General features: G+C 38.0%; 1 protein-coding gene across 3 annotated transcripts; it reads right to left on the bottom strand.

Annotated features, from left to right (window-relative positions):
- Nucleotides 1-16,102: 16,102 nt before the first annotated feature.
- LOC143867501 (germin-like protein 8-2) lies at nt 16,103-18,935 on the bottom strand. 3 transcript variants are annotated; one of them, XM_077376104.1, is made up of 3 exons: nt 18,459-18,935; nt 16,971-17,476; nt 16,103-16,745 (listed from the first exon to the last, which is right to left on the bottom strand). In XM_077376104.1, the coding sequence occupies exons 2-3, from the start codon at nt 17,086-17,088 to the stop codon at nt 16,189-16,191; spliced, it is 675 nt and encodes a 224-aa protein (XP_077232219.1). In that variant the 5' UTR covers nt 17,089-17,476; nt 18,459-18,935; the 3' UTR covers nt 16,103-16,188. The 3 variants fall into 3 exon arrangements, 1 of the variants encoding a protein (XP_077232219.1); XR_013243526.1 differs by having other exon boundaries at nt 16,628-16,745; nt 17,366-17,476; XR_013243527.1 differs by lacking the exon at nt 16,971-17,476 and having other exon boundaries at nt 16,612-16,745.
- Nucleotides 18,936-27,272: the final 8,337 nt, after the last annotated feature.

Raw genomic sequence — 27,272 nt, 5'->3', positions numbered from 1 at the left:
GGTACCTATTGCTACAGGGTGATGCCATTTGGTCTGAAAAATGCTGGTGCTACATATCAGAGGGCTGCTACAACTCTTTTACATGATATGATCCATAAAGAGGTCGAAGTATATGTCGATGACATGATTGTGAAAGGCAAGACTCGACCTGAGCACACTGTCGCCCTGAGAAAGTTCTTTGAGCGAATCAGGAAATATCAGCTTCGCCTAAATCCGAATAAGTGCGTCTTTGGTGTTACATCAGGAAAGCTCTTAGGGTTTATGGTCAGTGAAAGAGGGATCGAAGTAGACCCGCAAAAGATTAAGGCGATTCAAGAAATGCAACCGCCGAAGACAGAGAGGCAGATCCGAGGTTTCCTTGGCAAAGTTCAATATCTGAGACGGTTCATATCACATCTGACGATGACGTGTGAACCCATTTTCAAGCTTCTGAAGAAGAATTCCTCGAAGAAATGGAATGAAGAGTGTCAGGAGGCTTTTGAAAAAGTTAAGCAGTGTCTATCCTTGCCCCCTGTTCTATCACCTGTCATTCCGGGCCAGCCGTTGTTGTTGTACTTGTCTATCACAGATACAGCAATGGGTTGCATGCTTGCTCAGCAAGATTCAGAGTCTAAAAGGGAGAAGCCCATTTACTATATCAGTAAGAAGATGCTGGAGTACGAGTTAAAGTACACGGTGTTAGAAAAGACATGTCTAGCATTAGTGTGGGCTACCCAGAGGCTTAGACATTATTTGCTTTCGAGCAAGATCTTTTTGCTTTCGCGGATGGATCCGTTAAAATATTTGTTTGAAAAGCCGGCCCTTACAGGAAGAACCGCAAGATGGTTGTTGTTACTGTCTGAGTTTGACATCACCTATGTCACTCAGAAATCAATTAAAGGACGTGTCGTTGCTGAACAATTGGCCGATGCACCCGTTGAAGAGAATGCTTTTCTGAAGGCAGAATTTCCGGACGAAGAGATCATGGATACTGAAGAAGAAGCTTCGGGTACTAAATGGCTTATGTATTTTGATGGAGCTGTAAACAGTCGAGGACAAGGAGTAGGAGCTGTGCTTATATCCCCTCGAAAGGAGTATATTCCTGTTTCTATCAAGCTACAGTTTGAATGTACGAACAATATGGCCGAGTATGAAGCTTGCATCGCCGGATTAGAGGCAGCTTTAGCTTTGGAGATTCAAGATATTGATGTGTTTGGGGATTCTATCTTGATCATTTGCCAGATTAATGGGCAATGGAAAACTCGAGAAGATAAATTAATCCCTTATAACACTTATTTGGAATCTTTGGTCAGAAAATTCAAGAACATTACGTTCACTCACTTGTCAAGGACCAGAAATCATTTTGCTGATGCTTTGGCTACTTTGGCCTCGATGTTAGACATTTCTATATCAATGGAGGTTCAGCCGCTAGTTGTCAGACTTCAGTGGGCCCCTTCGCATGTGAATGCAATAGAGATTTTAGCCAGGTGTCCAGATGGGAAGCCATGGTATATAGATATCAAGAATTTTATTGCTGGTAAAGGGCATCCTCCAGAAGCTTCAAGCAAAGAGAGGAAGACTCTTCAGAAGTTGGCTGCCAACTTCGTTATTTGTGGTGAAGAGCTGTACAGAAGGTCATTTGATGGCATACAGCTTCTCTGTGTTGATGAAGACAAAGCCGCAGAGCTTATTGAGCAGACCCATGAGGGAGTTTGTGGTCCTCATATGAATGGAAAAATGTTGTCAAGAAAGATTTTGAGACTTGGATTCTATTGGCCCACAATGGAAGCAGACTGCTTCGCATTTGTGAAGAAATGCCATAAGTGTCAAGTCTATGCAAATCTTATTCATGTTCCTCCTTCGGAGTTGCACTCTATGACTTCTCCATGGCCGTTTTCAGTGTGGGGAATTGATATAATTGGAAAGGTTTATCCGAAGTCTTCGAGCGGACATGAATACATTCTGGTCGCCATTGATTATTTTACGAAATGGATTGAAGCCGCTTCGTATGCTTCCATAACGTCGAATACAGTTGCGAAGTTCATCCGTGCCAACATTATTTGCAGATATGGAGTGCCTCACGAGCTGATTTCAGATAATGGGTCACATTTCAAGAAAGAGGTGTTGCACCTGTGTGAAGAATTTAAAATAAGACATCACAAGTCATCTCCTTACAGACCTCAAACAAACGGAGCTGTAGAGGCGGCAAATAAGAATGTTAAAGTCATTATTAGCAAGATGACTGAGACTTATAAGGACTGGTCGAATAAGCTTCCATATGCCTTATGGGCTTATCGGACATCGATCAGATCTTCAACAGGTGTAACTCCATATTCTTTGGTGTACGGAATGGAAGCAGTCCTCCCCGTTGAGGTAAGGATTCCCTCTTTGAGAGTGATGATGGAAGCTGAATTACCAGAGTCTGATTGGGCTAGAGCCAGACATGATGAGCTGCATATGATAGACGAGAAGAGGTTGAGAGCTTTGTACCATATCCAGGGATATCAGAGGCGAATCGAGAGAGCTTTCAACAAGAAAGTTCGTGTTCGAGATCTGAAGCCTGGAGATCTTGTTTTAAAGTCCTACAGAGCACCGGTGTTTGACCCGAGAGGTAAGTTCAGGCCAAACTGGTCTGGTCCTTACATCGTTGATGAAGTCTTGCCTGGAAAAGCCGTAAGACTCTTCAATGAAAATGGAGAAAAATTAAATGAACCTACAAACCTGGATCAGTTAAAAAAGTATTATGCTTAAATACACCAGGAGGCCGTCTTTGATCGACCTGAGCTTTGAGTCAGCAGCCTAAATGTTTTAAACCGTTTTGCAAACCCTTTGGGCCTATAAAACAATTTGTTTCTTTGATGAACCCAAACTAGGGGCATTTTTTTTTATATATATAAAAAAAAAAAAAAAGAAAAGAAAGTAGTTTGAACTACGTTATGACCTGATCCCTTTTTAAGGGTACGTAGGTAGCCTGATTAATTCGGGTTCGGTCACTTCTTTTGCAAAGCCAAATGGGGCGAACTACGCGGATCTGATTCCCATTTCTTCAGGGATACGTAGGAAGTCTGGAGGGTCCAGATTCGGTCCAGTAACATGCAAATACATTAGGGTTTAGCCTTTTCGAACCTAAGCCTACCTGAAGGTCCTTCTGGTGTATTTAGGCCCAGGTTTGTAGAGAAATAGAAAAAGAAAAAAAAATGATGGAGTCTTAGACCCGCTAAGCTGAAAACCCGAAAGGGCAGTTTAGGCAAAAATCAGGGCATTGGGCCTGCTGGATGGAAAATCTGCAAGGGCAGACAGTCCAGGCAAAAATTAAGGCACGCGGTCCGCTAAATCGAAAACCCAAAAGGGCGATTTGGTCATGGCAAGACTTCACGAAGGATAGAGCTTTTTGGAAGCCAGTTGAGCTTCTATTTTTCTCTTTGGATCTTCTTTAATGTCTGAGTAAGTACCATCAGAGCTTCTTTTGCTACTCTTTGAGTTAGGAAATTGAAACTAAACAATCTGAAGGGATATAACCATGACGAAGATCTTGAAAAGAGGTTGAAACATCTTAAAACATGGTATTCAAAAGACTCTAATAGTGATGGACCTTTGACTCTTTTAAAAATGTTTATCAGTTTAAGAAGCAGATTCAGTCTCTTTTGGAGTCTTGTTTAAAACTCGTCAGAGTCTTTGGTCATTATCTGTCAAAGTTAGTCTGTTGTCAAGTCAAAGTCAATTTCCAGAGTCCTGTTTAGTCAGTATTCTTCCCAAAGCCGGGGTGATAAAGACTCAGAGGCTCAGAGAGGCAGAGAATTTGTGGTTCCTGTGGATAATGTAGAGTTGAGCAGTGTTCAGATGTCAACAAGCTTTCAGCTCAGTTTCGATATCAGCAGATGGCAGAGATGAGAAAATTTTGAGCGCAGCAAGTTTCTTGTACCTATGAAAAACCTTGTAAACCCAGGTGTTTATCAGAAAAATTTGTTGTAATCTCAAATTTTCAGTAATAAAAGCCTTTGGCCCATTCCCTTTTTGTTGCTCTCTAATGAATTTTGTCATGGAAGTAATCATACTAGGGGCATCTTTTATGACTTATGTCATAAAAGATATCGAGTAATCATTGATACTTGAGATAAATATCTTTATAAAATAGAGACTAGAGAAGTTCGAACACTCTTTGTATTGAGCTTTTTAGTCAAGTTATTCTCCTTTGGAGTTAAAATTCCTGGAAAAATCTTTGTCTCAGAGGAGTTTAGAATTTACTCCAGCGATTTTTAAACTTCAATAGAATGCTTTGCGTCTTTGAAAAAGGTTTGACCTTCAAAAATTGTTTCAAGTTACTTGAGTCCGGTCTTTGATAAAAATCATGCATCCTAGTTACTCTTTGCGAAGAGATGACTGGTTCATCAATGAAATCATTAAGAGTTGATCTTTTCTTTCAGTCATTGTGAGTCTCTCAACTTCCTGCTGTCTTGAAGTTTTTCTTAATAAAGATAGAAATTACCAGAATATGTGTTACACGATCTGGTCTTTTCTTCAAGTGTTTTGAAGAGTGTTTTAATAGAATAAGAAATTATCGGATTTAGTGTTGCACTATCTGATTGTTCCTTCAATCTGTTTTTGAAAAAAAAAATTTACAAAGAAAAAAAAATTATTACCGAACTTGTGTTACACGGTTTGGTCATTTTTGAGAGGTTTTAGATAAGGGAGGTTACTGAACCTGTGTTACACGGTTTGGTCTTTTTGAAAGAGATTTTTAACAGAAATGAAAATTACCGAACTTGCGTTACGCGGTTTGGTCTTTTTGAAAGATTTTAACAGAGTTTGAAATCACTGAACCTGTGTTACACGGTTTGGTCTTTTTGAAAAATTTTAATAAGGAAATATTTCCGATCCTGTGTTGCACGGATTGGTCTTTTCTTCTTTCTCCCGGGTATTTAGTACCCCGATGATTAGTATTGCAATGTCACGTAGTGACTTGCCTGATCATTGTTCCGCAATGTGCAGCTTCCTAATGTGTTAGGAGTCATGTGTATCTGCGAAGAGGTTTGTATGGGACTGTTTAGCAGGACATACGAATTTGGATTTATGTGGAACGGTTTAACAGAACCGCGTGATCCGGAGTGATTCGCTACCTTGAAAGAAAGGAGTCAGAGTTACTCGGGTAGTTAAACAGATTTATTTTCAGCAATGATCTGTATTTCTACCGCCGGGCTTGAGACTTAGTTTCGCCTCGGTATTAGATGTTTGAGTTTAGCTCAAATATTCGAATACCCTAATAATTGGTCAAGTCTTAGACTGATCCGCATAAAAAAAAAAAAAAAAAAAAAAAAAAAAACTCTTTGAGTGTTTAGTTTTGAATTTGTTTTGGACGAATTTCAATACAGTGGTCTTTAGCTTATTTTGCATGTTTCTAAAAAGGAAAAACTCTTTGAGTGTTTGGATTTATGCTTGTCTTAGACGAGTTGCATTGTGGTTTCTAAAAAAATGAAAACTCTTTGAGTGATTGAAATGATTTGTTTGTTTGTTTGGTTGGTGCTCTTTGAGCAACTGTTATGTTTACTTTGGCTTAGCCTGATAAAAAAAAAAAAGTGTTTGTGTTTTGCAATCGTTCGTTCATTTTTTTGTTAACTAGTTTAGATAGTTGAGTCATGAGTATTAGGGAGAGACTATCTCTTTGAGATGTTTTAGTTGCCGAGTTAAGAGTCGGTGAGAGGCTATCTCCCTATTGTTGGTAGAGTTTTACCCTTGTGAATATCGTTTTAAAACTGAAAACCCAAAAATTTGCTTTGCTTTCGGGTCAGTCAAAATGTGTCGTCTGTTCAGCTTTGCCATTCGCGTGTTACACACGCTCTGCCAAAGAGGGGCATCTGTAGACACCCCATTTTGACCGGACCCAAGTTTGTGTTGCTGGTGCGAAACCTCGCCAAACCAGTGAGTTAGGGCCTCAAATTGCACCCTAAGCTAGGTTAGGGTCCCCCATAGGTCCCTGTAAATTTTCGTCGAAATCCGAGTTGGTTTGCCCTGCGAGTGGACCGAGTCAGTGTCATTGTATAAATGCAGAAGGGGGGCAAATTATCCGCGCAGGGGGGTGTCTTCTTGAAAAATAGCCGAATATTGTCTTTTGGGCTAATAAGACAAAGCGGGAAGGGTACGATTATTAATTCGCGCGCCTCATCAAAAGGGGGTGCGAATATCAACACAGATATTTTAATATATATATAAAAAAAATTCAGAAACGAAGGATACTGTTCATTTTCGTGAAAATCCGAGAGAGGAGAGATTTGGGTTTTTCCCTTTCGGCCGGTTGTCTTCTCCGATCCAACTCCGGCAGTCCTCCGGCCAAGCTCCGATTTCTTCTTCTTCTTCTTCTTCTTCTTCTTTTTCTTCTTCTTCTTCTTCTTCTTCTTCCTATTTCCCTCACCTCCAAAGCTCCGATCACGCTGAGAGATCTCAGATTTGAGATCTTAGATCTGAGATCTGAGAAGGGGAGAAATTCTCGTCGAAAAACAGAAGCAGAGAGAGAGAGAGAGAGAGAGAGAGAGAGAGAGAGAGAGAGAGAGAGAGAGAGAGAGATTGCTGGTTCTCTTCTCCGATTCGTTTGACCGGAGCTCCGGCCAATTTCCGATCGGCCGTCCTTCCCCTCCGTTATTTCTCCCTTTCTAAATCTATTTCCCTCAATTTTCTTTAGAATCTAGATCAAGCCTTGCAAACACTAAAAATCCCTAAATCTCAAGCTATAACCCTTTTCTGTCGATTTTTTTTTTCTCTTCTCTGGTCATTCTTAGGTTGTATTCTGATCGTATTATGGATCTCAGATCTGAAGATTTCTCTTCTTGAAGCTCGAGAGAAAGTTGCAGGTAATTTCTAATTTTCTTCTCCGACCGAGCTCCAGTCAAGCTCTGGCCGATTAGTTGCCGCATCCAAGCTTAGATCAGATGATTTACCTCGTAGATCTGGTTTCACTTCAAGATCTGTCATCATCCATCTCACCTAACCCCTATTTTCTACCTTCGAAATTCCAGATCTGAGTGGTGAAACCCTAGATCTGACCATTGCGATCCTAAATCTGGCCTAGTTTTGTCTGTTTATCCAAAACCCTAGATCTGTTATTATCTTTCAAATAGTTCTCAGATCTGTTTGTAGCCACTAGATCATTGTTCTATAGCAAGATCGAGGATCGGATGTGTTCTTGAAATCAAAGTTAGCATCTGGATGGATCAATAAAATCAGTGAATTTCGGTAGTTCTTGAAGGAAATAGAAGAAATAGAAGTGTAAAAGAAAGGATCTCTCTCGGCTTCCTTCTAAATCTCAGATCTGAAATAGAGGAAGAAGAAGAAGATCTGATCTTATTCTCCGTCAAGGCAACCAGAGTTTTGCATTTTCATCTTCAATTAACAGGTTCTTAATCTTCTCTACTTAAGGAATGATCTGAAATTTCAAAGGCTTTCATGATGCTTATGATATTTTAATTAGTCTCTTGAGCAATCTTCTAAATTGAAATTGAATTTTCTTGTGGTTTGGAGTATTTGTTATTTCTCTTAGTTTAATCTGAATCTAAGGATATGTTATTTTATTATGTAGTGAATATATATTAAGTGATAAGTGTATCTGAGGCTCGGTTGAAATATATCCATGAAATTGGATGATCATCAGTTGTGCATCTTAATTTCCCTTTTTAACTTTAAATGGTTCATTCACAAATATGCTCAAATCTATAATAATTCCTTTAATTTTGAATGATTTAGATTACAATGCATAATGGTTGTCTCATAGGCTATGTGTTCTGTAATTGTTGCCATGGGTTGGGTCAAATAATGCATGCAATGTGTCTTTGAGGAAAGCAGCCTGTGCATCTACACTAGGCATATGATTTCATGCAGAATATTTTCTGGTTTACAGCCGAATTTAGATTGTTTCATAGCCAGGATCCAGTAGCAATTTCATATGGAAAAGCTTTTAAATCATTGTATTCTGTCATTTTATCTAAGCTTGCTGTAGAGGACAGACGTCTGTCCTACCTTAGCCCCTTGATGGTACTATTATTATTATTATTAATATTTTTTTTTTATCATGCGGATCATCTTTGTAATTCTTTATATGGCTTGAGAATGTCAATGGCTCATTGTGTGGTTTCTCATTCAGTTTTTTTCCAAAGTATAGAAAGTAGGTAAGCATATCTGAATATCCAGTTCTAATTTGGCCCTTATAAGATCCCATTGTTGATATTCACTCGTCAATACTCTCTTTGTGTTCATCTCAGCTCAATTGTCCATAACATGTCGAATATATATATGAATGTACGAGTGTCGGTGTGTGGATATATGAATGTATGTACTTGTGAGGGCACATGTATTTGTGAATATGTGTGATGGCATGCTTATTCAATTCAAGGTTAATTTCTTATAGTCAAGGTGGAAATATTGGAATGGGGCAATGACCTTGCCAGTTGAGTTAAAGTTGTTTCCTTTATTGGAATGATTGAACAGAATTTATCTTTTGAAATCTATTATACTATGGGTGGTTATATGTGATAAAAGTGAAGAAGTAAATTGATGAATCCTGGAAATATATATATATATATATAGCTGAAATTTCAATTTGGAATCTGCAGTATATGCTTGAAATTATTTCGTAGCGCATTTCATTGGTCATTTGACAGTTGGTATTAAAATGGTGATTTTATCATTATTGGAAAAAGAAAAGTTGTCATCTGCTCGTGTATTTCAAACCAATTAGATGAACAAATGAATATTGAACATATATGGCTTTTTCTTTATTTTTCTGAAATAAAAACTGCTGTGGCTCATCTATATTAGGCTAAATGGAAAACCTTGAAGCCTGTGATTGTGGATGGATTAGTTTAAAAAACTTGTTATAGTCTTCATTCAGCTTGTTTGTTAATCAGGTTGTGCTTCAGTGTGTATATTCTCACATGAATCTTCTCAATTTTGTCACAATTATAGCACAGTTTCTGCCCTATATGCTCATGCATCTTACTGTCATGATTTTTCACGATTGTAGCACAGTTCAACCTCAGTTTGGTAAACACAATTTAGCCCACCATTCACTTGTAAAATTGCAGCTGCCCATGCCGCAGATTTACATTAGTTTTGGTTCTGTCCATTTGTGTTAGGACTGCAAATACGGATTTGTGTGGAATAAATGTACTATGATCCAGATTTTCCCATTTGTTCTCTTGCATAGTTTTAAGGATTTGTAAGTCTTTTTTAAGAAAAACCATTTGCCAGCTCATTCTTTGCACAGTTTTTAGGCCACAAATCTGTCCAGTTTTTGTACAAGATCAGCTCATTCTTTGCACAGTTTTTAGGCCACAAATCTGTCCTCAAATCTGCTCAGTTCTTGTATAAATCTTGTTCATTTTCATTACATATTTGATCTTCAAAACTACCCAGTTTTAAGTACAAATGTTACTCAATTTTTTACAACAATAACTTGGTCCCTGTTTTAGGTGAAGTTTGGTCGATAATTTCAGCCCCTGTTTTGGCAGTTCTGTGATTGGTTATGCACTCCTGCTTTATGCACATGTCTGAGCACAGTTCACCCCCTGTTTTATGCACATTCCTAAACACATTTCAACACTTTCTTAGCAATGTAAGCCTTGTATGTCTACTTTTATCAGTTAGCAATGTAAGCCCCCTGTTTTGAACAATTTCAACCCGCACAACTTTGAGAGTGGCAGCCAACATACCACCCTGTTTTGGCATGGCAGCCCCACTCTGTTTTAACATGTACAGCCCCACCTTGTTTTTACACAAGTCCAGCCCCCATTCCCACCTTGTTTTTACACAAGTCCAACCCCCATTCCCACCTTATTTTTGAGAGTGGCAACCAATATAGCTCCCTGTTTTGACAATGTGAGCCCATAGATCAGTTATGTTTTGGCATAAGATCCAATCTATGATTTGAAATCTGTCATTTTGCATTTATATGTACAATTCTTTCATCACTTTGGCATTCACATCATCTTATTAGCTCATGATAGTCTTGTTGATATCAATGGCATGCTATATTGAAAATAACTTTGGATGGATTGTAAAAATTCTTTTTGGGATTAAAAGAGCTCTTGATAGCAATCCAGATTTTATTTCCTGACTCCAATGTGATGAGCGTGGGTTAGGGAAAACTGAGCTATTTTTATAGGAAATTAAAGGTTGAATGATAATGACAAGTTTTTTTTTTAAGGTTGGAAAAGGCTAGATATGAATACTTCTTCCTGTTTGGGTTATTTCTCTAAGAATTGAAATCTGAGATTGTTTAAAAAATTAGTTTCTTAAGGACATGTTTACTCAGTTTTGTACATCAATTCTTACTAGGATTTGTAGGTCAATTTCCTTATCATATATCTACTTTATATGTGATGAAAGACATGTGAAGAGTACGGATATTGTAAATTTCAGATCAATACACTTGAGACATTGAACTAGAATTTACCTTGGCATGAATGAATGGATATTTTCAAATGGGTGTTTATCAAAATGGATGGGACAGATCTTAACTGTCAGATGTATGGTGATGTCATGAAGGTTGAGACACAATTTGTTTCAAGGTGTTTACATGGTAATCTAGTTAAGGATATACAAGATTTAAGCTTAAAATGATTCATTTTCTCACTGGATTCCAATAATTAACATCAGTTTTAGAGAACATGATAAACCATGTTTGACAGACACATATACACTGTGCTGCCCCAATGTGACTATTCATTTCACAGCTATAGTATAATTGTTGTCCCATCATTTCATTACTCTACAATTGTAATTTTAGTTGAACTAAAAGCACATATCTGATACCATCAATCCATAGCTGCTGTTCTATAGTCTCTAATGCTTTATATAATTGTTATTTTAGGTGAGTTAGAAAGCATATCTCTACTGCCCAATAATGCATAGCTGCTGTCCTACAACTTTGTGTTTTATAATCGTGATTTTAGTTAAGCTAAAATGCATATCTACTATCCATCAATGCACAATTACTGTCCTGCAAGTTTATAGTCTTTGTAATTGTAATTTAGTTAAGTTTTTAGGCTACCCAGCGGCTGGTCTGGGCTAATTAATTTTATTTTAAATAAATTGTTTAATAGGAAGGAGGAAATCAGATGACTACTCTATTCGATATTATCGACATGAGTACTGTCTGATTTCAAGGCGGTTTGTAGGAATATTATATGTGTATTGAAATCAGATGATTACTTTGGCATCATCTGATTTTGCTGAGTCCCCGTATTGGGGTTTGTGGTTGGCTTTGAAGTGTTTGAGTGTTTGATATTGTTTTTACTTCATTAGGCTACATGCTATGATTGCTATTATTACAGGTTGTGTACTCTTTAGTTGTAAATCTTTCTTTGCTTAGTACTTGATTTGTTTATATAAGAATTGAATGGAAATTTGAGATTGCCTAGTAGCTCTTTTCTGCTCTCTTGGTGGACTTTCCAAGTCTTTTAGACACCTTTAGATAGATCCTTTCCTTCGTTTAGAGGACCATTGTGGTCTCATTAGTAAGGTCCTTCATAAGGAGACGCGCTTCGTCTCGTTAGGCAGCTCCCATCGAGGAGCAAGCCTCGTTGCTTAGAGCCCGCCTTTTCCCATTGGAGGCATATAATGCCTCATTTAGGGAGCATCCATGGTTTGTCTCTCTTTTGAGCTAAAAGACATGTTATGTCTTATTTGTCCCTTTTTTTAGAGTATGAGAAAGTCTCTGAATCGTTTATTTTTTTTTAGTGGCGGTATTAGAGAGTCTTTGACTCATTCTTCCTTTAAGTGTAGTATTAGAGAGCCTTTGGCTCACTCGTCCTTTAGGTAGCGCTGTTAGGGAGTCTTTGATTCATTCATCCTTTAGATGGTGTTATTAGAGTGCGCCGTTTGGTTTTGGAAGAACACCCTACTCGGCTTGGCTTCATACCCCTACCCTTATGGGTATTGGGTTGCACATTTGTTGCACCCTGAGGGCTAGGTAGCTGTCCGGCCCGGTTGGATGTTTTACCTTTGCCAAATATGCACAAGGTCTCTTATTCCTTTTGCTTGTAAGCTTCTCCTTAGTCGATAGTCCATTCGCATAGGAGTCAGCCTTTATTAGAGAGTCTTTGACTCGATTGCTTCCTTTGTGTTGTTATTAGTGGAGTCTTTGACTCGTGTTTCATTCTCTTTTAGTGAGTCGTTGACTCATTCGTCTTTGACGCTTTCATCCTTTAGTCGGTGTTTTTGGAGTCTTTTGACTCGTGTTTCTATCTCTTAGAGAGTCTTTGACTCGTATATCCTTTAGTTGTTGTCAGTGGAGTCTTTGACTCGTGTTTTCGTCTCTCTTAGAGAGTCTTTGAATTGTGTTTCCATTTCTTTTAGAGAGTCTTTGACTCTTTTATCCTCTAGTTGTTTTTATTAGAGAGTCTTTGACTCGATTGCTTCCTTTGTGTTGTTATTAGTGGAGTCTTTGACTCGTGTTTCATTCTCTTTTAGTGAGTCGTTGACTCATTCGTCTTTGACGCTTTCATCTCTTAGTTGGTGTTATTAGGGAGTCTTTAACTCGTTTGTTCTTGTTAAGGAGTCTTTGACTCATTTGTTCTTGTTAGGGAGTCTTTAACTCATTTGTCTTCTTCGGAGAGCTGTGCTCGCTTGTGATCTTAGATCATTCCTTCGCCTTTGGCGTTAGTTTACTTGGTTTAGGGGTTTCCCCTGTTAGCTCTAGGGTTTGGCCCTAGGGTTTTTCTTTGTATTTTCCCTTAGGTCTTTGACCAAAAGGGTGAAAAAACACTTTAAAACTTCAAAAGCATTGGAAAAAGTTTTAAAATCCAAAAACATTGAATATTTTAAAAATTCAAAAAACATTAGAAATTTAAAACTCAAAAATATTAGAAAATATCAAAAACATTTGAAAAACATAAAAAACCTTTAAAAATCTAAAGTGTTGAGTGTTTCTTTTAGAAGCATAGTTTGAGAGTTCGTTTCGAACTACGTTGGCTTGATCCTCTTCTACGAGGTACGTAGTGCAGCTTGGGATCTTTATCCCAAGTCCAGCCAAACTTTGTAAATAAAAAATGCTTTAACCCTTCAACTTTAAAACCTTGTTTTTAACAAAAATCTTCCTCTAGAGTTAGGAGTTTGTCCTAGATAGAGGGTTTTAGAGTTAGGAGTTCGTCTTTGATTTGTTGTGTGCTTGTTGTGTGTTTGTTTTAGAGTTAGGGGTTTGTCCTAGCTAGGAGTGCCTCTGTCCGGTTAGTTGGCGATTCACATCGCCGACTGATGACTAGGTCTTGGATACGTTAGCAGTCCTATTGTTTTCCTTAGGGCATACAGCCTAGTTACACGTAGGTCGTAGGAACCACCTGCATTAGCTTAAGGCTAACTTGCATTTAGTTAGGGCATATAGGGTGTCCTAAAATCTACAATTCACTGGAATTTAAATAATCGTACAATAAACTTTAATAATTGGTCTGGTCTTTTAGATCGAGTTTAGGATAGAGGGCTAGGTGTCTTAGGCATCATAGCTTAGAATAGGCGCGAAGAACTACGTTGCCTTGATTCTCGTGGAGGCGGGGATACGTAGGCTTCTTTGGATGAATACCAGACCATCCGAGGACTCGGGCTAATAATTTAGAGTCTTAGGATTTATTATGTTGTTATTATATGTTTTGATGTGTTTTCTTACTTTCTCGTACTGATCCTATACCTTTTGCTGTGGCTTGCATGTGTTTGCACATCAGAACTTAGACACCCTTTAGGTTTGTCACTCATAACCTAGCTGTGCTTAGGTGGCACATTTTTCATTTTATTTTATGTGTTTATTATCTTTATCCTCAGGAAATGCATGCTTAGGTAGACGATTCTTGAGGATTGTTCCCATTTCAGATGATTTTTACCCAAACTTCTTTGGAGTTAATAATAAATGGCATAAGAGACCAAGTGCTTGCACTCGGACGAATCGGGGGTGCTCTCAGACCTTCCCCATTCGTAACCAGGCACGAACCCATATATATTTCTGGTTATCCATTGCACAGAGGATTTGATTTTAGGGTTCCATGGCATATCCATGGATGGCGACTCTGAGTTTATTTCAGGTATGTCTCGGTTTCGAATCTCGGTTCCGGATCGAGACATATCTCTTTCTTTTATATCGCCACTCGTGCTATGCTATGAGGGTGGCATCCGTTTCGAGAGTTCCTTGGTAGAGCTCTCCATTCACGTGGATGATCCAGAGGATGGTGTAGGGACTAGTTTCCCTCACCTCACTACCTATCTCGGATCGGGGTCCACATATTCCAACTTAGAACTTTAAAACATAACACCAAATTTCTTTCCTCCTTTGTCATCCACATAAAGAAGAGATGAGAGCATATCAAAATATCAAGGGGTTTTGAAATATTAATACATAAGTTTTAGGTTCGCCTTAGTCAAATAGAATTTAAAACTACAACTCCCTCTTTTTTTATTTAGAAATTCAATATAAGAGGGGGTTTTCAAAAAGAAATTGCCAAGGACTCAAGAATTTTCATTTTAAGTTCAACCTTCGGCTTAACTCATCATCTCAAAATGATTTTCAACATTCATTTTCAAATTGTAAAGATTTTTCAATTTTTAGCTCCAGCCCCTAAATCTGAGTAAAAACTCAAACAATGATTCATGTTGGAGCTTTTAGAACCCAAGTTTTATTGGGTCCATTCCTTCTAACCCATTTAGAATATTGATTTCTATGATCACATTGAAATTTATAATGTCCATAAGATCCACAATAGTGACATCTTATGGATGGGTTAGCATGCCTTCTAGATGCAAAATATGTTCTATAGTAAGTTGTGCATCTAGATCTTTTAAGAATAATGTCTACAATTCTATCCCCATTAATAAACCTATTTAGACATATTCTCAACTTTTCATTTTCTCTTTTAAGATCTTGAATTTGGTTTAAAAAATCATTAATTTCTTCTTGATTTTCCCTGTTTGAGTATTTATTAATTTTCATGATCACTTTTTAATTCAACAATTTGATAAGAAAATTCAAGAATTAATCCCTCATTTTCTTCCTTGAGGGTTTCATTTTCTTTCTTCAAATATTCAAGTTCTTTACTAAAATCATTTTTGGAAGAAGGTTCAAACTTTTGATCTTCTTGAAAATATTATGATGAAGACCTTGTTTATGTCTTGTGATAAGTGAATCCTTTTGAATATCCTGACTATGTCTATTGGTATATTTTGATCTCAGTTACTTGTGTTTGATCATGCTGCTTGTAAAATCTCCACTGTGAACTTTTGAAATACGCGACCATGCTTCTTGTTGCATATTTCAGTTCCAGCTTCATTTTTAGTCTAGGTATGTGATTTGATCTTGTTTGGTTCGTATCTTGGGAAAATGATTCTCTGATTACTCATTCTATGCCTATTTTACTTCACATTGCTCCTTGCCTCCTATTTCGGCTTTTATAATTGTGGCCATGCTTCTCATTTCAGTTTCGGTTTCTACATGCAAATTTTGTATGTTCTATTTTGGCTCTTATCCATTTGTGGTAATATGAATCCCTGATTATTTACCTTGTGTTAAGCATATTTTGTGTGGCTCAAAATTACTTGTGTTGAACCATCAGAATGTGTAGTGTATCCCTCACTCTAAGTTTCGGCTTCACTTTGACTTTCTGTTGCAGCCTTCTGTTTCCCTACCATGCTAGACCCAGCTAGAGTAATGCTTGTTTACTATCTGAGCGTTAGCTCACTCGTAGTTTAAAATTTTCAGATATTGAAATTGGACTTGTGCAAAGATCTGGAGTGGGAGCGTACCCTCGTTTTATTTGGTCAAAGGACTAGTAATTTGCACTTGAGCGTGTATACATCTTTTAATAGTATTGATGGATATCGATGTTTTAGTTTTACATTGGCTTTACTACTCTGATATATGCCTGGATTTATTTCCGATATATGATTCTAATTACCTTACCAGATTGTGAGGGTCGCGTTGTAGGTATGAGGCACCGTCGTTTGCCCGGCCTGGATCTCGGATTTGGGGGTGTGTGTGTGTGTGTGTGTGAGAGAGAGAGAGAGAGAGAGAGAGAGAGAGAGAGAGAATTCATGAAAAACAAGACTGCATATTCAATCAATCGCTTGATTGTCCCATTGACATGCTCAAACTGTATTATTATTACGATTTTAAGAAATGCAAACACCAAGTTTGCTTATTCAAATACACTATTGTAGTTAATGCATGGGATCCTTGTCGGTAGTTATCTAGTTTTTGGGCCCGAACTGTGCCTGAAGAAAATCAACTACTTTCTTGTCAAGTTGGAAGGCCTTGGCGAGAACATCATCGGAGATGGGCAGGTTTGATCCGAAGACGGCATTAGCTATGGTGATCACACCTGGGTTCTGACTTGCCAGAGCGGCAATGGCCACCGCATTGGTCTGTCCAACATTGAATTGGAAGTGAATGAGACCTATTGGAAACACAAACACATCACCCTTATTGAGGACCTTTGATATGAGCCGATTTTCGCCATTTGCAAGGTTAGAGGTGACGAAACCAACGAGGAGGGTGCCCTCTTGAACTACAATCATCTCAGTGCCCCTTGGGTGTGTGTGGGGAGGGTTTAGTCCATAGGGTGCAAAGTCTATGCGAGCCATGGAGATGCCAAGAGTGTTGAGTCCTGGTATTTGGACCACGTTCACTGCGGTCACATTGGACCCAACTCGGTTATTTGTGTTGCGTGGCATGTCAAGCCCTGGGAAGAAGAAATCGCTTGCTTGAGCGAGCATTGGGTCCTTGCAAACCACGCCATTGACTAACACTGAGAAGGAAAAACATCAAAAAAAGATCAGCCAATAAAAAAAAACATAACCCATGCACGTAGGGCCGGTGTCCACACGCAGAGTAAATGCAATAACAATATTTCTCAAGTCATCTAGCCAAACCCCACAATACCTACCAAAAATGGAATTGAGTTTGCACAAACACGTGATTATCATGATACTAATGGAAGTTAAATTGAGAAATAAAAAAAAAGCATTTGTACCTGGAGACATATTGTCAGCAACACAAAAGTCCTGTAGAGGACTGGGATCAGCGGCAAAGGTAAGAGAAGATGCCAAGGAAAGGAGTACAAGTACAAGGAGGGGAGTAGCCTTCTCCATTTTATCAATCTAAAGAAGAGTATTGGGTGCAAGTGTTTTGACGGTGTGTGTCACGCCCCGAACCCAGAATTCGAGGTAAGGCGCACGTGACAGCCGCCGCACGCCCATAGGGTCACCCCCACAAGCATGCAAGGCTTCTTCACAACCAACTATTCTCAATATTTAGAGCGACTAATAAAAGCGGAAATTTTAGTCTCAATTAAAGCTCAAATGAAATACAAATATAGATTAGGTCCATAAGTCTAAATCCAAACAATTCTTATTAGACGACAATCACCTTAATAAAGTAACAAAAGTCTCTAACTCGAATAATGAAAGAAAGCAAGAAATTTCCTAAGCTCCAATCCAAGTGCCTGAACTCAGCAAGTCTACTGCCGCTCCTCGGTATCTGAAAATTGTTAAACCACATAATGAGCTAACAGCCCAGCCGGTTTTCCAAATCCAAGCCAGCTAATAGGAAAAATGAAAACATGATGGTGCGGAAAAGAAGTAACATGCCATAAAACTTTAGTCTATGCAGAAATTGATAAGAAGCGGGAAAATCATTTCTACATTAGCTACATAAGAAAAATACACGTTTTTACAAAAACGGTTCCAACCACTCGGTTACGCAGTTTTCCGCTTTAAATCAATGACAATGAATATATATTTCCAAACACTTGGTTTTGCAGTTTTTCCACTTAGAAATCAAATACTTAACAGTCTTCTCTGTGGCCAATTTCCAACCTTATTGGCAAGTAGCATACCCAAGGCGAACACTCGTTCGCAGGACTCACAGGTCCTAAAGCGCGCAATGTAATATTATCAATAGCCAGAGGACTCCCTACTGGTCGCCCGAGATCAACCTTACGGGCAGATAAAATTTGACCGGTCAACGTGATCACGTCCAGTGTACTCACCCACTGGTAGGTTGGGCACTAGATCCCCACCAAAGATCAACCTTACTGGCGGAATCCATTCCATACCAAGACTGTATACAATTATAGATAAAAGCAATTTAATGTTTGCAATACCGTGCCATAAATTTTGTAAACGCTTCAAGCCATAGGGGACTCCCCCCATTCCAATCTATGAAAACCATATCGTAAACAAAGTGCTGTTCAAATTGTTGCTTCATGAATTCTAGTTTTCAAAATCATGTTCTTCATAAAGCTTTTTATGTATAGGAATGAAAACATTTCAAGACTAAAGGATACCATGCATAATGACATTCAACTATTTAGAATGACATACTCAAAAACGGTAAGTAAGAATCTTCTCCAAAACAAGTTCCAAGTGAGAGTAGATATGCAAAAATTATAATAGACAGCTTTCAACTTAGCTAAATGTAAATATTTGATAATACACTGACATAGGGTAGGATCACCTACCTTAAGCGCTACTCCAAGAATTTCCTTTAGCGAAGTACCCAGTTTGAAACTTGCGGCTGCTAAATTAGCAGAGATTCACCAACGGATGGAGTTTATGGGCGAGATCCAATGCGATTATAAAACTAACAAGAAATGCAACTTTTATAAGTTGTTTGCAGATTTCTTGCTTTTTGATGAAACCCAACGCGGTTCGATCCAATGGAGAGAAAGAGATGAAGAAAAGATGACTAATTTCCTCAACCCCAAAAATCAATGGTTATCAACAACCCAAAAAAAAACTTCAAAAGGATGATGCAATAGCTGCTGTTAGGTAATATCAAAGAAGGAGAGAACAATCCCAACGCCAGTCAATTTTTTTGATCGAGAGCCTGAGAGTTGAGACGTGAGGGAAATCAAAACAACGTGAGATGTGGGCTGAATATCTATAGAATCACACCCAAGAAAGAGGTCTGCTAAAAACGGATGTGAGAGCAAAACTTTTCATGATGTCCTTTTTTGAACGCTTGTTTCTCCTCCACTTACCACAATAAGAATATTCTATTATGAGAAAGAGAGAGAGAGCTCCAAAAAATCTTGTGATGAAGGAAATTTGGACGTCCCTTCCTTTCCCCCTTTATTTTATTTTTTGAAATGATTGCTACCTTATTCTCTGTTAACTGAAAATCCTTAGGAGGAAACCTACCAATATTAAATCTTGAAAAGATAGAGATTCCTAAAAAAATCCTACCCACTAGTGGAAGATTCTATTCATAGCCAAATTTAACTTTAGTGAAGGTGTTATATACGGTCAACCTTAGAGTGCTTTCCAAAATGAGCAGCCTTTTAAAAGGTGTTTAAATGGACTTTACTCCATTGATGATAATAGCACCCTTTACCATTTTCAATAAAATTAATCTTAAGTTCATTTGGTATTAACACCCATTTCAAAGAAAATTTACAAGCTTCATTTTGGTAACGACACTCATTTCTAAGCAATTAATCCTGAGCTTGATTTTTGGTAATGACACCCATTTCAAGAAGTTAAAACAAGTTCAAGCATTGGGGCTGGGTGTTACATAATTACCCCCTTTAAAGAATTTCGTCCTCGAAATTCATACAAGAATAGTTTTGTTTTTTTTTTTTTTTTTCAACGATTTCCAAACTGAAACTTAACACTTGAAACAATGCACCTCCACAAACTTGATTCTTCCCTATCTACCATGCTTACTTGCTGATCAGAAGTGGGATTGACATTGGTGAAAAGAACCAACCTCACCAGGCTTCCGCTGCGCACTCTATTCAATGGAACCTTCTCTTTTATTTATTATCTATAAATAAACATGTATAAGAAAATAAGACCAACACAAACTACAATACACAGCCAAAAGGGAACCACTCTCAACTTCCAAGTCACGTCCCTGGGACAAATAAATAGCTCGAATTATCTCACACCAGCACAACTATTTCTCATGATAGACCTAGTGCCTTTTGGGAAAACGAGCTCACCATATTGTCCCATGCCAGCATGGTTAACTCACAGACCTAACCAAAGGCTCCTAGTCCACATGAACTAACTCTACTTCTCTTTTCGAGCACACTAAATCTCATATCGAAAATAAGTGATCTTGGAATGTACGAGTTCATCATCACTTTAACTGTCAATTTAAAATTTTTACATCTTCAATACCGTAAGATTTGCCGATAACTGTTTATCTTCTATTCCGGCTACTCGAGATTTTCACACAATTAATCTATCTTCAATTAATCAATAAATGTTAAATAATTCCTATGTAGATTGAAAGACTCATCTAAATATCATATTTTATTCTCTAGTTTCCCAAAATTCAACCATTCAAAGACTCGTCTCAAAATCATATTTTATTCTCTCATTTCCTAAAAGTCATCCATTGTATTTTCATAGCCTACAGGATCATAAGTCTAAGCTCCGAGAGTTCGTAAAATCATAAGTAGTACCTTAACAATTCTCAAAGTCATTATTAAGTTCTCCAAAAATTTCTCGAGGGTCTAAATTAGATTCCTATAGTCTACAACACAATAAATTAAGCTCTCACACCAGGCAAGTAATGGCTAACATTCCACTACTTTCTAAGTCATATTCCAAAATCCACAATATCACAAGCCGAGCTCTAAGAGACCTATGAAAAACTTGAATGGCGCTAACATCTTAATTTCAAACTTCCAAACTTCCTAAGGATCTAAAGCCTAAGCTCTGATACCACTTTTCTGTCACGCCCCGAACCCAGAATTCGAGGTAAGGCGCACGTGACAGCCGCCGCACGCCCATAGGGTCACCCCCACAAGCATGCAAGGCTTCTTCACAACCAACTATTCTCAATATTTAGAGCGACTAATAAAAGTGGAAATTTTAGTCTCAATTAAAGCTCAAATGAAATACAAATATAGATTAGGTCCATAAGTCTAAATCCAAACAATTCTTATTAGACGACAATCACCTTAATAAAGTAACAAAAGTCTCTAACTCGAATAATGAAAGAAAGCAAGAAATTTCCTAAGCTCCAATCCAAGTGCCTGAACTCAGCAAGTCTACTGCCGCTCCTCGGTATCTGAAAATTGTTAAACCACATAATGAGCTAACAGCCCAGCCGGTTTTCCAAATCCAAGCCAGCTAATAGGAAAAATGAAAACATGATGGTGCGGAAAAGAAGTAACATGCCATAAAACTTTAGTCTATGCAGAAATTGATAAGAAGCGGGAAAATCATTTCTACATTAGCTACATAAGAAAAATACACGTTTTTACAAAAACGGTTCCAACCACTCGGTTACGCAGTTTTCCGCTTTAAATCAATGACAATGAATATATATTTCCAAACACTTGGTTTTGCAGTTTTTCCACTTAGAAATCAAATACTTAACAGTCTTCTCTGTGGCCAATTTCCAACCTTATTGGCAAGTAGCATACCCAAGGCGAACACTCGTTCGCAGGACTCACAGGTCCTAAAGCGCGCAATGTAATATTATCAATAGCCAGAGGACTCCCTACTGGTCGCCCGAGATCAACCTTACGGGCAGATAAAATTTGACCGGTCAACGTGATCACGTCCAGTGTACTCACCCACTGGTAGGTTGGGCACTAGATCCCCACCAAAGATCAACCTTACTGGCGGAATCCATTCCATACCAAGACTGTATACAATTATAGATAAAAGCAATTTAATGTTTGCAATACCGTGCCATAAATTTTGTAAACGCTTCAAGCCATAGGGGACTCCCCCCATTCCAATCTATGAAAACCATATCGTAAACAAAGTGCTGTTCAAATTGTTGCTTCATGAATTCTAGTTTTCAAAATCATGTTCTTCATAAAGCTTTTTATGTATAGGAATGAAAACATTTCAAGACTAAAGGATACCATGCATAATGACATTCAACTATTTAGAATGACATACTCAAAAACGGTAAGTAAGAATCTTCTCCAAAACAAGTTCCAAGTGAGAGTAGATATGCAAAAATTATAATAGACAGCTTTCAACTTAGCTAAATGTAAATATTTGATAATACACTGACATAGGGTAGGATCACCTACCTTAAGCGCTACTCCAAGAATTTCCTTTAGCGAAGTACCCAGTTTGAAACTTGCGGCTGCTAAATTAGCAGAGATTCACCAACGGATGGAGTTTATGGGCGAGATCCAATGCGATTATAAAACTAACAAGAAATGCAACTTTTATAAGTTGTTTGCAGATTTCTTGCTTTTTGATGAAACCCAACGCGGTTCGATCCAATGGAGAGAAAGAGATGAAGAAAAGATGACTAATTTCCTCAACCCCAAAAATCAATGGTTATCAACAACCCAAAAAAAAACTTCAAAAGGATGATGCAATAGCTGCTGTTAGGTAATATCAAAGAAGGAGAGAACAATCCCAACGCCAGTCAATTTTTTTGATCGAGAGCCTGAGAGTTGAGACGTGAGGGAAATCAAAACAACGTGAGATGTGGGCTGAATATCTATAGAATCACACCCAAGAAAGAGGTCTGCTAAAAACGGATGTGAGAGCAAAACTTTTCATGATGTCCTTTTTTGAACGCTTGTTTCTCCTCCACTTACCACAATAAGAATATTCTATTATGAGAAAGAGAGAGAGAGCTCCAAAAAATCTTGTGATGAAGGAAATTTGGACGTCCCTTCCTTTCCCCCTTTATTTTATTTTTTGAAATGATTGCTACCTTATTCTCTGTTAACTGAAAATCCTTAGGAGGAAACCTACCAATATTAAATCTTGAAAAGATAGAGATTCCTAAAAAAATCCTACCCACTAGTGGAAGATTCTATTCATAGCCAAATTTAACTTTAGTGAAGGTGTTATATACGGTCAACCTTAGAGTGCTTTCCAAAATGAGCAGCCTTTTAAAAGGTGTTTAAATGGACTTTACTCCATTGATGATAATAGCACCCTTTACCATTTTCAATAAAATTAATCTTAAGTTCATTTGGTATTAACACCCATTTCAAAGAAAATTTACAAGCTTCATTTTGGTAACGACACTCATTTCTAAGCAATTAATCCTGAGCTTGATTTTTGGTAATGACACCCATTTCAAGAAGTTAAAACAAGTTCAAGCATTGGGGCTGGGTGTTACAGTGTGGAAGAAACTTAGAAAGGGTGCATATTTATAGCAGAGAGAGAGAGAGAGATAGATAGAGAGATGCATGGCTTAGGGGTCATGTGATTTCATGGAAATGGTCTTGTTACCACCAAATCAATACACGGTTTAACAACTACGCTATCTAATCTAATTTTTTATCCAAGTAGATCTTTTCCAGCAAAGAATAGAAGCAGTCGTCGGACTTGTTTTTGTGTGTAAATTTTGTTTTTAATATTTTGAAATGGTAAGATCTAAATTAATAAGTGGAGCGAGCCCCACGACCGAGCTGGTCGTAAGTATACAAAGAAAAATAAAAAACGACATATTATGCAGGAAGAAAACCAAAGATCCAATTCACTCCATCTCTCGCAAAACCGTCCGCTACACTATTAGCCGAGGGATGGACATGCTGAAATCAAACTGGGTGATCTCCCACACGGCCTCAAACAATGCCTACCCTATTTATACCATGTATATATTCCCAAAATACTTACCCATTTCATTGCTAATCTGCAGACCTTTTTTTAAGGTTGGCCAATACCACTCTAATTAGGAAATTGATTTTTCCCGACCCCTCTTCAGCATTTCCTTCTCCTTTTGTTAATCTTTTCTTAAGAATGGCTACATTTCCACCTTTTGTTTGCCTTTCTCTGAAAATAGTCATTTCCAAGAAAGCACAAACAAAAGGATGGATATGCTGAGGAATGAGGTAGAAATTAAAATTTCACTTGTAATTGTTAAAAAAAACTTATGGCATCTCTAAAAAATTTTATTTTAGTTACTTCGTTATTAAAGATTCTTTGCGAAATCTTAGTTAGATTGTAAATAAAATAATAAACATATTTTAAACTCCTTTTACCATTTGGTTGTTTTTCAAATATGCAATTTGAGAAAAAAAAATGGCGTCGATTTTCTATCGTTGAAGCTGTTGAACTGGTGGACCCCCACTCACACCGAAAGGCCATCCATCATCTACGCTAAAACTATGGTAGGATGATCCTAACCCACTGATGGCAAATTTTTCAAAAAACGTCTTAAAGAATTTAAAAACGATTTTTTCAATAACTTAATATCATAAATTTTGGGGGCAACTAAGACGCCCTTATCTATATATTTGTACCAATATGGCTCCAATAGTATATCTACTACTACCTAATACATCTTTTTTCCCAACTGGACTTTCATTAGGTTGGATAATTTAATTAAGGGAAAATTACAGATACACCCCCTCAAATATGGTAAAATTCCACTTCTAACCCCGTGGTATCAAAGGTACCAAAGACACCCCCTTAGTTTTCAATAATGCTTGTTATATGACGGGGTGTACAGGAACGAATAAATTGTTAGGGGGTGTCTTTGATGGATTTTGAACTATAGGGTGAAAAGTAGGGGATCTACTTAAAAATGTCAGAAAGTTGAGGGGTTGCCTTTGGTACCTTCGATACCACGGGGTTAGAAGTGGAATTTCGCCCTAGTTGAGGGGATGTATCCTGTATTTTTCCCTTTAATTAATGCCCTATTTATCTTGAAAAGGGCACCACTTATTGAGCGGGAAAGGGATACTCTATATGTAGCTAATCCAAGGGGTTTATTCCATATATAAATTAGAGAAATGATAATGGGAATGGCTGCCTTGCAAAAACCAGCTAAAGGTCGCTCCACATTGGTCCATCCCAACAAAAATCATTTGAAAGAGCACAGAAAAATATGAAAATGGCACGGACAGATATTAAATTAATGGAAAAAGAAATCCACCTTGATCAGAAGTCCCAATAGGAGCGCCCATGCAGATGGTTTTTTGCAAGGGCACCATTCATTTTAGCATTTTCGTCTTGAAATTATATATGAAAGGAGGCCAATCCAAAGAATTGCTTATCCAAGGATGTGTATCCTCCAACGACAGAGAACAATGCAGTTCCATGCCACGTCCAGTTTTATACATTTTCAAAGTTTCTGTTCCCACTAATTATTGATTTGTTGAGCTGAGTATACGTCATTTCACTAAACTAGGTGACGAGGTAGTTGTGAACTTGTGATGTGGAAAACCCCCTTGCGAGATTGTTAGATGAAGTAATTAAAAACTTGTGGGGCCCACCTAATTCAAGTCCATCGTATAGTCATCTAGAAAGCATACAAAACTCCTTTTGCATGTTAATTTATTTTTAGGGCGCTGATATTTTCGCCCTTGACGGCCCCCTTAGAGGCTAGTTTCCCTCTTGACAGCCCACTAACTATAAAGTACGATTCCCATCTACTTTTTACCGACGAAGCAGTCATTTCCTTTTTCTCTCCCCTTCCAGGATAAAATCACCCCACTCTACTCTACATCTGTACAACACTACATCAAGCAAGGTAGGCCCCACCATAGGATGATCCAAACCATCCATTTGATGGCCCACAACATAAATAGGTTGCACCCCAAAATATTATAGATCGGAGGTTTGAGATCATCCCGTGGAAATGATTTTGGGGGAACAACCTATTTACGTTGCGGCCCATCAAATGAACGGCTTGGATCCTCCTATTGTGTGGACCGTACAGTTCATTTTGAAAAATATAAGTGGGGCCTACAGTTAGGGGTGAGCATTATTCGGTTAAAACCGAATACCCGAACCGAATTGGTCGGTTCGGTTCGGTTTTGGTTTTTTTTGATTGATCGTCCATTAAAACCGTCCATTTGATTGATCCCAACTTAATTAGGTTGTGCTCAAAAAATCATTCTGATCGGATGATCCTAGCCCTCCGATCCAAACCGAGATTTTAATTTTTCCCCTCTATTTCTCCTACAATTCGGTTATTCGGTTATAACTGAATAACCGAATTTTTATTCGGTTCGGTTTCGGTTACCGAAATTTGGTAACTGAAATTATTTCGGTTACCAAATTTCGGTCTATTCGGTTCGGTTAAAACCGAATAACCACCCCTACCTACAATTGGGCCTTAATGTTACTGTAAGACCTGAACCATAGGATGATCCAAACCATCTATTCGATGGCCCACAACTTAAATAGGTTTCACTCCAGAATATCATTTTCAAAATATCATTTTCAAAGGATGATCGCAACCCTCAAATCTATAGAGGTTTCTCTTTAGATCAGAGCTTTGGAAATAATATTTCGCGGTGCAACCTATTTACGTTGTGGGCCATCGAATGGATGGTTTGGGTCATCCTATGGTGGGACCTACCTTCCTCACAAATTAAAACAAATTAATTATTGGGCCCACCAACAGTTCATGCACGTTGGAGAGAGAGAGAGACACCGGATTGGAGTAGTGTTGTATCGGTTAAAAGTAGATAGGAAACATGCTTTATGGATTGGCCGCGAGATACAAAGTCAAAGTCTTATTGAAAGGCTATTTCGTGTGTGTTAAATACATTCAGCAATATAATAAAGTTCTTTTGTGTTCTGTTCTCTTCTGTGTTTCTGTATTACTTGTTCTTTAAATTCTACATAGTGGTATCAGAGCAGAAAGGCTGGGGACAATTTCGAAAGAAGACCGGCACGGGTTCGGTAAGTTGGCAATATGGCAGGCAATACCAATTCTTCAAGTTTTCAGCAAAACGTTCGTTTGTTTAAAGGTGCTAATTTTCAGTTTTGGTCTACTATGATGAAGACATCGTTTATGTCACGTGATATATGAATCCTTTTGAATATCGCGACTTTGTTCATTCGTATATTTTGATCTTAGTTACTTGTGTTTGATCATGCTTGTAAATCTCCACTGTGAACTTTTGAAATACGCGACCATGCTTCTCGTTGCATGTTTCAGTTTCAGCTACATTTTTAGTCTCGGGATGTGATTTGATCCTGTTTGGTTCGTATCTTGGCAAAATGATTCTCTGATTACTCATTCGATGCCTATTTTACTTCACATTGGTCCTTGTGTGGTTCCAAATCACTTGTGATGAACCCTATGTGAATTTCTTTGTGATGAACTATAAAAGATAACCATCAGAATGTGTAGTGTATCCCTCGCTTTAAGTTTGGGCTTCACTTTGACTTTATGTTTCCCATCAGTGGGTTAGGATCATCCTGTTGCAGACTTCATGATCGGTGTGTGTGTGTGTGTGTGAGAGAGAGAGAGAGAGAGAGAGAGAGAGAGAGACGAATTCATGAAAAACAAGATTGTATAGTCAATCAATCCCTTGATTTCCCCAGTGACATACTCAGACTGTATTATTATTACTCTTTTAAGAAATGCAAAC

The sequence above is a fragment of the Tasmannia lanceolata genome, unplaced genomic scaffold (genome assembly GCF_043159265.1).
Source record: "Tasmannia lanceolata isolate RefF3 unplaced genomic scaffold, GAP_Taslan_0.1 ptg000257l, whole genome shotgun sequence".
Classification (NCBI taxonomy): Eukaryota; Viridiplantae; Streptophyta; class Magnoliopsida; order Canellales; family Winteraceae; genus Tasmannia; species Tasmannia lanceolata.
Note: the sequence above shows the minus strand (reverse complement) of the source record. Positions and strands in the feature narration are given on the sequence as shown.